This window comes from Acomys minous (genome assembly GCF_964271855.1).
Source record: "Acomys minous genome assembly, chromosome: 11".
NCBI classification, from domain to species: domain Eukaryota; kingdom Metazoa; phylum Chordata; class Mammalia; order Rodentia; family Muridae; genus Acomys; species Acomys minous.
In genome coordinates, this window is record NC_140492.1 from 99520795 (window position 1) to 99533083 (window position 12289).

General features: G+C 41.6%; 1 protein-coding gene across 5 annotated transcripts in view; it reads right to left on the bottom strand.

Annotated features, from left to right (window-relative positions):
* Positions 1 to 2696: 2696 nt before the first annotated feature.
* The window catches only part of ANKRD31 (ankyrin repeat domain 31), a 174088-nt gene continuing 164495 nt past the window's right edge, over positions 2697 to 12289 (bottom strand). For all 5 annotated transcript variants that reach the window (XM_084802696.1, XM_084802698.1, XM_084802697.1 and 2 more), the window contains one exon: positions 2697 to 3026. In XM_084802696.1, coding sequence (XP_084658822.1) covers positions 2881 to 3026 — 146 coding nt within the window. In that variant the 3' untranslated portion in view covers positions 2697 to 2880. The remainder of the gene's footprint in view (positions 3027 to 12289) is intronic.

The window sequence follows — 12289 nt, forward strand, 5'->3', positions numbered from 1 at the left end:
TAGGACCAGGTAGTAGGTAATTTGAATTGTTGGCCTGGATTTCATTGTGAGAAATCCACCAGAGAAGACCACTCAGACACAGGTTCACGCCAATAGAAAGCTTCTATTAGCTGGCTGGTGACTACACTGGATGTTTAGGAACTGAGTGCAGTCCGTAGCTTTTCTCAGGGTGAGCTTTTAAGCACAAATCCACATCCTGGTTGATAGACCTCAGTTAGCAAGAATAGTTAGCCAGAAGTGGAACTACAGAAGCCAAAAAGCAAGGTTAATTAACACATTTAGGGACTTTCCCAGAACTACAGACTTGGATGAGATTAGGTCTTCACACTGTCAGTTCTGCTGAGGACTGGGAACTTGTTACAATTTCATTCATTGCAAAGGGGGCAATATAGATATTTAAGATGAAGCCAGGTGTGGTGGCACACTCCTGTAACCCCAGCACTCAGGGAGGCAGAGGCGGAGGCGGAGGCGGAGGCGGAGGCAAAGGGATCTCTGTGAGTTTGAGGTGAGCCTGTTCAACAAAGTGAATCCAGGACAGCCAGGGCTGTTACACAGAGAAACCCTGTCCTAAAAACAACAACAACAACAACAACAAAAAACTGCCTGGCAGTGGTAGCACATGCCTTTAATCCCAGCACTTGAGAGGCAGAAGCAGGCGGACCTCTGTGAATTCAAGGCTAGCATGGCCTACAGAGTGAGTTTCAGGACAGACAAGGCTACACAGAGAAACCCTGATTTGGGGTGGAGGAGCGGGGGGGGGGGGGGGGGGGAGAATGATTAGGCAGCAGTATACCACAGTGCTCAACAGTAAGAGAAACTGGTTAGAATTGCTGTGGTGTATATAGTCCACACTGGTACTGATGAGGGCTGAACAGAAGAGAGTGAAGGTCTTAGGTCAACATATCATACAGATACCTGCACATCAATGCTATTGCAGCACTGTTCACAGTGGCAGACACCCAACAACAGAGGAATGAATAAAGAAAACGTGGCATATAAACACAAAGAAATTGTTTTCAGATATAAAGAGCAACGTTATACCATTTGCAGGTAAATGGAGGTAACTGAAAATAATAATGCTAAGGAAATTAAGCCAGTCTCAGAAAGTCAAATCCATGTTTTCTCTCATGGGCGACTCCTATATTTTAAATAGGTAAAACAACATATGTGACTGTCTAGGGAAAAAAGGGACTCAAGGGAGAGGGAAGAGGAGAAGAAGGGGACGGAGGCATACAAGAGGGATATACTCAATATGCAATATACACTCGTATGCAAATATCCTCATGTAGTAACGTACCTTGCAGTACAGTGAATACATGCAGTGAATTTTTAAAAACCAGTTTCAGAGAAAGGACACAAAGGTCAAGTAGATTGGATCATTGGACACTCTCCAAGGTCCTGTGTATGGCTAAGGGTCACCAGGAATAGACAGAACCTCTTGTAAGCACCCTCCAGACTTCCAGTGATCTCAGAGCAGGGCCTTGACAGAGTAGCCCAATCCAGCTCTGGCTGGGACAGATCCTCCTCGGTTGTCCAGATCTCTATCCCCAACCTCCCAGAGTCAGCTTTCGACTGCATATTCTAAAATACTTTCTAAATACTCTACACACTTAAAGCAAGACACCCAAACACTCAAAGCCAACACCAAATCCCCCACCAAATGTTCTACCGATTAAAAAGTTAGATTATTATTTAATGTGTATTGGTGTTTTGTGTACATGCATGTCCAGTGCCCACAGAGGTCAGTAGAGGGCGATGGATTCCCTGGAGCTGGCGTTACATAGACGGTTGTTTGTGAACTGCCCCATGGGTACCAGGACTCCGCTGAACCATCTCTCTAGCATCCTCATGATTTTTTTTTTTAATGTGGTTTCATATTCTTTTTTTTTTTCTTTTTCGAGACAGGGTTTCTCTGTGTAGCCTTGGCCATCCTGGACTCACTTTGTAGACTAGGCTGGCCTCGAACTCACAGCGATCCGCCTGCCTCTGCCTCCCGAGTGCTGGGATTAAAGGCGTGCGCCACCACGCCCGGCCTCCTCATGATTTTTATTGCAATTTTCACTTTCCTAGACAATGAGAAGTGATAGAGTAAGAATGGCAAGCCAAAGCTTACTGGAGAGTCAGAGATAAAGAAGGATTAGAACCATTTTGTTATCAAAATATTAAGAAGTTTGAGAAAACCGATAAAGCTCTTGGGTATCTTACAAACGCTCATGACAGTGTAGATGTCAGGTTCGTCTGTCAAAAGCGGTCAGCCCCAGTCAGCACTTGGTTAATCTCTTCTAGGATTCAACACTTCCTATACTAATCTTATATAGAGCTTAAATTTCCTTCATAACTTTACCTTTTGATTTTAAGCTTCATCTCAGAGTAAACAGGGGAAACATTCCAGGGTCTCTTGAGAGATAATTATCTGTTAATCATTATTTGTATCTTCACTTCCCGAAGAGGAACTGTCATTCATGCACAGGTAGAAGAGATGAATGCAAGATTAGTTTTATGTCCGTAAGCCAGGCGGAGGTGGTGCACCCCTTTGAGCCCAGCGTCAGGGACGCAGAGGCAGGCAGATCTCTGTGAGTCTACAGAGTGAGTTGCAGGCCAGCCAAGGGATACACAGTAAGACCTTGTCTTGAAAAAACAACAACAAAACAAAAAAGCTATGTCAATAAAAGTAAAACAAGAGACTGAATACAATCTTACTCAGAAGTGCTTTTATTTAATAATCAACAAAAGAACTAAACTTACCAAAACAGTTTCTTATCACAGTGAACACACACGGCTAGTACTAATTCACAGTGCAGGTAAAGACAGCCCACCATACCAGATGGAGATGCTGAGTGTAAGAACAAGTACTAAATAAACTACCAAGAAAACAAGGCTTCAGAATGTTAGCGTCTTACATTCCACATAGAACTTCCAGTGCTGCTCCATTACATGGCACGGCAGGAGCTCTCGATCGCTGATTAGAAGTATTTCTTTTATCTGTAGATAATGAGGGAAACTTTGCAGTGGCTTTCCAAAGGTGCCTGCCAAAATAGGCATCAAAATTAGAACAAGCTTTTATAATGTAATACTTAAACACACAGTTATTACATATCCTAGGATCCAGTCAGTCCATATCAGAGCATGCTTGATAGGTTTTCTGACCAGGGCATTCAACACTCCAATTCCTGTACCTGAGACAAATCTATAGACCAAGGACTGTCTGACTTTGGCAGGGGTGGGGGTGGGGAGGGGAAGAGCGGTGGAGAGAGGGGTAGTAAGGAGAAGGGAACTGTTTACAGTCTAAAAGCATAGCAAGAAATTATGAAGAAAGCTTCTGAAGACAGTTGAATTTCCAGTAAGTTGTGAATAAAGCAACTGTGACGACTAAATGAGATTTTGCATGTGTACACTTAACACATTACTTGGCATATAACAAATAGAAAATAACTATTATTATGATCACTGTTAATTGCTAATTTTAGGATGTTTTAGAATAGAAGACAGAGGACCGATTTCCTAGTCCTTCCTCTACCATAACATGTAGAGTGTGATCTCAAGGAAATGATACCACTTCTACTTCTTTATTAAAGGAGAGGGTTCTTTACTTGCACCAGCTGAAATGGTCAATGATATTAAAACTGGTTGCTTCAAGCTCCAATAGCCTCAGAGCTTGGCTATTTGAGTTATGCATTAATTAGGGAATTGAATCTTATTCCACAGACTGCCAGTATGTTAAAACTTCATCAAGACAGTTTTAGTTAGACATACCACATAGACCATTAATTTTACCCATTTTCTATGAGTATACATGTTTCATAAAAGCAGGTATTATAAAAGCAGTGGTGATTTTGGTGACTAGCACCTCTCTATATTTCTGACCATAATTTGCCTTTCTGTGGCCATCCCTTTCACCTTACTTAACTCACGTTCTCTGGGCTGAATTTATTTTCAATTTCTCGATTCATTTCCATCTGTGCCCATCAGCAGGCACTGACTCAGTGTCAGGAACATACAGGGGGAGGTGAGATACAACAAGATTTCTGTTGAATCTTTGGGGAAAGACATATTTAAATCCCCCTTTTCTATCCTTGAATGAACAAGCAAACAACCTTGGTTAATGAAAGGCTATTAGGAAGGAACAAAATGTGGAAATGGAGCTTAAAGGCACGCTGGCTTTTTTCTTTTCTTTAAAGATGGATGGAGTCTTATGCATCCCAGGCTAGGCCTAAAATCACCGAGACAGAGGATGACCCTGCACTTGTGATGCCCTTGCCTTAATCTCCTGAGTGGTAGGATTACAAGCATCTATCACTATACCAGGCTTATGGGATTAGAGTTTCGAAGTTGAAAGGGGAGAAACTTCATGTTTAGTCATGCAGTTTGAATGCTAGATAAAGGCTGCAGACCCCACCCTGGCCTTTATTGACATGTACAAATCAATAAAATCCCATTTTCAGAGGCTTAAGTCAGTCTAACTGTTACTTACAGACTGAGGTGAGAGCTTAGTCAATGAAGTACTCACTTGTCTTGCAATTAAGACCTAAGTTTCATTCCCCAGAACGCAGGAAAAAAAGGAAAAAGAAATACCGGAGAGGCTGGAGAGATGGCTCCGAGGTTAAGAGCACTGGCTACTCTTCCAGAGGTCCTGAGTTCAATTCCCAGCAACCACGTGGTAGCTCACAACAATCTATAATGTGACCTAATGCCCTTTTCTGTCATGCAGGCGTACACACAGGCACAGTACTGTATATATACTAAATAAGTCTTTAAAACAAGAAAGAAAGAAAAAGAAATGAGGAAAACACAGCTTAGAGGGCAGTGGTGCATCTTTGTGATGCCAGCACAGAGGTGGCAGTACTGACAGGTGGATCCCTGAGGCTCACTGGCCACCCAGCCAAGCTTTGTTGGCAAGTTCTGGGGCAATGAGACCTTATTGGGGAAAAAAAAAGTCAAAGTAAAGAAAAACAAAACAAAACAAAACAAAAACCAGGCAGAGCTGGGCATGGTGGTGCATGCCTTTAATCCCAGCACTCGGGAGGCAGAGGCAGGCCGATTGCTGTGAGTTCGAGGCCAGCCTGGTCTACAAAATGAGTCCAGGACAGCCAAGGCTACACAGAGAAACCCTGTCTTGAAAAACAAACAAACAAACAAACAAACAAAAAGGCAAATAACATTTGAAGAACAAGTTGTGTTCTGGCTGGCACATGTACACATACATCCCTCGACACCTTTTACTATAATTAAATACTTTTTACATTTTAACATATGTTCCATATATAGATATATCTCCATATTAACTGGGGAGGGCAAAAAGTCCTTGTGCATTCAGATAAGCACTGGAGAAGCCAGAGAAGTTATACTTGCAGGCATCCTTCAAAGGAAGAAGTGTTTAGCCTGTCCTCTTAGAATGCCGGGAGTGGATGTGGTTTACAACCTGGTGACCCTCTGCTGTCTGATGAATCAGCTTCCACTTTTATCTCCCAGAATTTATGTTTTACTTACATCTTTCCTCCTAAACTATGAATACTACTTCTAGATCATGAAATCCATCCTTGTAAGAGATGTCGTTTGTACTTTACAACAGCCTAAGTGACTTCTACGCTACCTTAGGGTCAGGCCAATCCTGACTCCCACAGGCATCTTCACCTCAGTCACTCTCCCTAAACCCTCATCTTGAGCAATGTTTCTAAGTCAGTAAGAACCCATTTTATGGATGAAAGAGTTTCAATGAAACATGTCTTAAGCTTTATTGTACTCACCAGAGCTGAGGTAACTGGTAACTAAAAACTTTTTTCCTAAAAATTTGCTATACTTAAATATGACAAAAAAAAATATATGAGCTGATGTCAGACTCTCGAAGTCTTGGCCCAGCACTGGTTCCCCAGTCAGGCTGAACCGAGTTTCACTCTTCCCTCACCAGACTGTTTCCCTGCAGTGGCCTCCCACAATGAAAAGCTGTGGTTTTCATAGATCTCCCGCTGAACTAATGGGTTTGGTAATCCTACTGTAACTGGGACTGTGGGCATGGATCACCACACCCTGTTTTCAGAAAAGAAGTGTTCCATGAAAGTTGGGGACAAGAGAAATTGCTGAGGCTAAACCCACAACAATAAGGCTCCCACTACCTGCTTTTACCTCCGAAAGATACTGTACCTCATTTACTGAAACCATCCATGACCGTTTACTTCTAATTTACATTTTATTTCAGCCATGTGCAAATACTTCTGTAGGACTGCTACTTGTGAGCAAAGTGCGTAGGTTGAGGGTGTGCACATCACATGTCAGACCCTTCTGCCAGTGTCTATCTACAGCCCTCTTTACATGACTGATATATGAATATCCATGATGCCTGCTTTCTCCTCTACATCCTTACTGATACTGCACAGTATAAATTTTAAAGGCTTTCCTGCTCTGGCTATGCAAAATAAAACTATTGTTTTCATTGATACCTTCCTGATGACTGTCTAGCAGGAGCATCTTTCATATGCTTTAAAATATCTAGAAGGTACCTAGGATGGTACCTATTAGAGATTCTGTTGGCAGTGACTGGTCAGATAGCAACCCAGCGTATGGTACTGATTAGGTCAAGAATTTAATCTATATATGGATCAAAATTCTGCTTTCAAACTGCATTCCTCAGCTCACTGGGCAGGACAGTACAATGCTTAGCTGAATGTAGTGCAGCATGAGGGAGCAATGTGTTGCACGTCTTGCTAAAGGAGGCTCACAGCAGCACTAGCTCCATACTCAGGAACAGTTTCAGAGACTCTCTGCCAATTGTTCCTAGCCTATGGACACTAGCTCTTTTGGGCCCTATGAAGCACAGTGGAATCCTTCCCTTCTCTTTCGTTTTAGTCTTACATGTTTGCACAAGAATATCCTTCTTGTGCAATATCCTCTCCATTTTTTTTTTTTTTACAATAACCAAGTTGAAAATGCTCAGATTGGCATCCACAATACATGCACGAACAAACTTGTGCTTCCTCTCTCCTGTTCTTCTTGGTCTATAAGGAGAACGCCCCTTACTCAGCAGCAGGCACACTCTGCTGTGGGGCATGACACCCTGTTGCATGAGAAGACCTTGTTTGTCATTCTCACCATTGATTCAGACAACACAGCTCCTGCACTCTTCACCCAGAGCACCACAGCAACTTCCATGGTCACGTTTGCACTCACTGTCCACTGCAATGAGTTTCTGACAGCCAGAGGCTGGGAGGGAGGAGGTATTTAATTTCATCTTGACATGGCTGTTGAGAGCTCAAGAGGTCTCAATGGAAGACAGGAGGGATGGCGAAAATCACCTGTCTGGGCTCCAGACTACTGAGTTTTAAGCTTTTACCCCTGTGCATGGCTCAGCTGTGTCTGTAAGTACTGGAGTTTTCTCCTGACTGCTTCACCTGCTTTTACTTCCCCAGCCAACCAACAAAAACCCAGCCACATCTTAGCTGCTGAATTTGTTTCTGTGCTCTAATAATATTGCATATTTGTCTAGTACCTTTGATACTTAAATCTTTGTGCAAACATGTAAGAAAAACTTAGAAAGAATACAAAGTAGTTAGGTATCAGATTTTAAAATTTTAATAATTAACTCATTTATAATACTCAATATAATGTTTTTAATATGAGCATTAACAAAAGCTTTCCAACCAATCCACTCTGTACTTTAACCTACTACCCTGACTAAGCTTTGGCCATGAGGAGAGACGGAGACATATCAGGGGAGCATGAGAAGGAAACATAAAAGATCTGCCTTGGAAAAGAATACAGTCCCACACTAGAGATTCTTACTTCAGCCCTGACGTTCCTTTGAGCGGTTGAAGGAGGAAATCTGATACTACACAGTAAATGCAGTGTCTTTTCTTTTGTTCTGGTTCCACTAGGAATGCTACTAGTCACATAAGAAGATCTTAGAAAAGCCAAGCTGTTGTGATTGACAGTACTATGAACTGACATGCAAAATACTAGTCCTAGGAATATCCCTGCTGCTCCACAGACATTCATGCAGTCCAACACTATCTGCTAGTCATTTTTTCCTTCTGTAGCTGTCACAGTCTTGACTGTGGAGAGGACTTTGTGGAGTCATGGTCCGAGGTTTAGCTACATGAAGTGAGTCAGACACTTCTTGGCTCTGAAGCATGAAAACAAGGAAGACTGGCTGGGGAGGGGTGCTGCTTAAGCTCATATTTAACAACAGCACACTGAGTATTATAAATCTCTTTCTCATCTTACATGTTTGTACAAACAATAAAGTACCAAAAAGTGTTAAAAAAGAAATTCTGAGCTGGGCGCCGTGGTGCATCCCTGTAATCCAGGCACCCTGGGAGGCGGAGCCTCTGAATTTGAGGCCAGCCTGATCTACAAACTGAGTCCAGAACAGCCAAGGGTACACAGAGAAACCCTGTCGTGAAAAATGGAGGAGGAGGAGGAGGAAGAGGAGGAGGAGGAGGAGGAGGAGGAGGAGGAGGAGGAGGAGAAGGAGAAATTCTGTCTCCGAATTTTTTTTGTGAATAGAGAAAGGAAAAGGTAGGATCCTGAGAAATGATTTAGTCCCTTCTTGGGTCAGAAGTTGCATATCTTTACAATGACTAAAGCTGCCTTACTGATAGCTTCATGAAGGCAATCATCTGGTTGGGACGTAGAAACAGCTCATTCTCTCCCTCCACCTCCCTGCCCCGCCCCGCCTCCGAGACAGGGTTTCTTTATGTAGTCTTGGCTGTCCTAGACTTGCTTTGTAGACCAGGCTGGCCTTGAACTCACAGCAATCTGCCTCCCTCTGCCTCCTGAGTGCTGGGATTAAAGGTGTGCGCCACCACGCCCAGTGAGAACAGCTTTTTCTTTAATTTTCATTTTTACTGAGGTACAACTCTTAAACAGGGTTGCTGGCATCTGAAGTCTATAAACAAATAGTAGCAAATGAGTGTAGATGTTTAATGCTTCCTGCTGTGCCTCCTCTCCAACAAGGACTATAAAGATAAGGAAATATTACATTTATGAATGGGGTAGGGCAGAACACATTTTCCTCATGTAATAGTACCAGATGTTATGTATTCTACAAGTATGTTCAAACTGAATTGCTAGATTCACTAACTAGGCAAGATAACGTATATACATTTTTTTGTTAACTAGTTACAAGAACTAATACTTCAGGAGGTATATTAATTTGGTTAGGTTGAAAGTAATTTTTATTTTTGGCTTTCCCCCCACTAATGTTTTGATTCTTTCTACTTAATAGATCAAAAGTAAAAATCATCAGATTTGTTCTAACTCAGCTTCCTTTTGAAACTTCACTAATCTATCAGCTCTTTTCACTTAACCAATTTTACTTTTCTAGCTCTTAGATTTATTACTTATAAACCAGTCCCAATGCTCATATTTGCATATAGGTTCAATTCTAATTGTGAACATTTAAACTTACATGTCTAGGACTTGTTTTTACAAGCCAAGCATTGCATTTCATTAGGATTATAAAATGAAACCTGGGTTACTCTAGGTGGAAAGCACCATATTAGACTTATAGATGCATTTATTCTGATGAGCTCTATTTACTCCCAGCACTTCTTACATTTGGACTTTTGTTGTTTTCCCCTTCTATCAACTAACCAGCCACCTGACACCAACTGTATGTCTACTGTAGTTTGGTTCTTCAATGTCTTCCAAAGGCCTTTATATTGACAGTTTGACTCTCAGTGATGGTGTTGAGAGGTGTTGGTGAGATCTGGAGTTAAGGAAGGCTCTCAGGTTACTAAAGATGTGCCCCTGCATACTGTGAGACCACACCCTCCTCTCTCTTTGGCTTCCTGGCTATGCTAGCCATGAGGTGAAAGGGGTTACCCACTGTTCCTGCTATAGCATACCTACTTTTCCACAGGCCTAAAGTAATTGATTACATCACTGGCCACTAGTGACTAATCCAGTATTAGCTCTTCCCTTCCACAGAGTCTGGAAGATAGAGCTGAAGGCTCTAAGCTTCCAACCAAGGCTGGGTGTTTCTGGAGATCAGCCCCTGTCTTGAAGCTCTCTGGGAACCAGCTGCAGTTCATATGAGAGAGAAGACATTCTCATCCTCCTTATCATTGGGAAATTCCAAAGACTTCAGGAGCTCTGTGCTGGGAACCAGGGACAAAGCCCACATTCTTTCTATAATAGCTCAGAATGATAAATATAATTTAAACCATTAACAAAATGATAAACAATTATTTCAGCAGGCAGCATGATGCTTGGTCTTCACTGTGGACTTGACAGGAGCAAGAGTTACCTAGACTGTGTCTATTGTGGTGTTTCCAGAGAGAGTGACATCACCAGGGCTCTGGCCTAATGAATGGATTAACACCTTGTTGTGCTCATGATACAACAGTGTTTCTTGGAGATGAGGAAAGAGTAGGAAGTGGGGCCTTGATAGAGGAAGCAGGCCATAGGGGTGTATCCTGGAATGGGGGTAAAGCTGAATCGTTCTCTGGCATCTTTGAATTTCCTGTTTCTTGCCCCTCATGACACAAAGCAGATCCTTCTCCACATGCTCCTGCTACAATGATGCTTTGCCTAAGCAAAGAGAACTGAGTATTTTAAATCAACCTAAGCCAGAGAGAGAGAGAGAGAGAGAGAGAGAGAGAGAGAGAGAGAGACATAAAATCTAATCCAAAGTTTCTTAAAATTATTGGGATTGAAGTATTTAAAGTATTCAGGTTTTTGTGCATTTGATTAAATAGAAAAAGAACTCTGAATGTTACTATAAAGAAGCATATGGTTTAATACATACAAAGTGACTTCTTAGCGGGTTGTAGAGAAGGCAAATCTTCATGCATACATATTCCAAGTAATGAATTAGGTTAAAGTAGTGTTAGTCATGATATCTGAGTGAGAAACTATGATTAAAACAATGAAAATAAGGCCGGGCTTGGTGGCGCACGGCTTTAATCCCAGCACTCTGGAGGCAAAGGCAGGCGGATCGCTGTGAGTTCAAAGCCAGCCTGGTCTACAAAGCGAGTCCAGGACAGCCAAGGCTACACAGAGAAACCTTGTCTTGAAAAACCAAAAAAAAAAACAACAAAAAAACAAACAAACAAACAAACAAACAAACAAAAAAAAACCCCCCCCAAAACCAACAACAAAAAACAATGAAAATAATTCAGAGTTTTCAATAAAGCTGAAACAACCACCCCGGTACTATTATGAGGCACTGCTCTTCCGCTGGGTTTTGGTTTCTAACTGCATAAAACAGAAACACCTGTGGCTCTATCACATGTGCTTTTACAGAGAAAATGAGCAAAACAACAGCACTGAAATGAAGGGAACTTCATCTTTTCAAGTCATTTTTTACATTATCAGTAGATTAAGTACTATTTTATTATAATTTAGAAAAGCATGCTCTTGTTTTTTCCTGGAAAAGCACATTCTGTTTCTAAAAGATAAACAAGACATCAAGTCTCTATGAAATATGTAATTAGTGTGTTATAATGATGTTCTAAAACACCTCAGACAATGTTCTTTCTCTTTGTTATATACGATCAGCTTAGTATTGATGTGTTTTGAACATATTGGCACTCTACTGACAGGAACCATAAATATATAAAATGGAATTCCACTTTTTTGAGAGAGGATCTCACTGCATAGTCCAGTCTGGTTTCGAGTTTGCAGTCCTCCTGTCTTGGCCTCCTGAGTGCTAGAATTATAGGTTTGCATCATCCTATCTGGGTTGAAAAAAGTCTCAAAATGGCCACATTAAGATTTTAAAATATTATTTTCATGACTTAAGATTCTCCTGATATCATGAGCCACATGTGAAATACACACACACACACACACACACACACACACACACACACACACACACACACACACGTTCTGTAAAATGTTGCAGATGTCATCTGATTTTGTAAGTTTAGGAAGAAATGATGAACAAAGCTCAACAGACTTCATGATTTCTCATGAAGAGGGAGAGGAAATACGACTGTGAATGTGAGCATTCTTTAATTTCTTGCTGAGAAAATGGAAAGGGCCATTACCTTTACCTGCCTCACAATTAGAAACAGGAATTCGAGAAGAAACAGATGATACTACCTGTTCTTGCAAGATGGGCTAGTAGGTAGGTGCTGATGCTGAGGACTTGAGTTTGGGTCTCTGAACCACATGGTAGATGGAGTGAATTGACTGCTGCAAGTTGTCATTGACCACCACATGCACACGGTGGCATGCATGTATGTGAACATGTGTGCACACGCACAAACACATAATAAATAAATGTTTAAAAAGAAGAAATATTAACTAACTAAAATTGTATTTACCATTTGTTGAATTCCTTACCTCA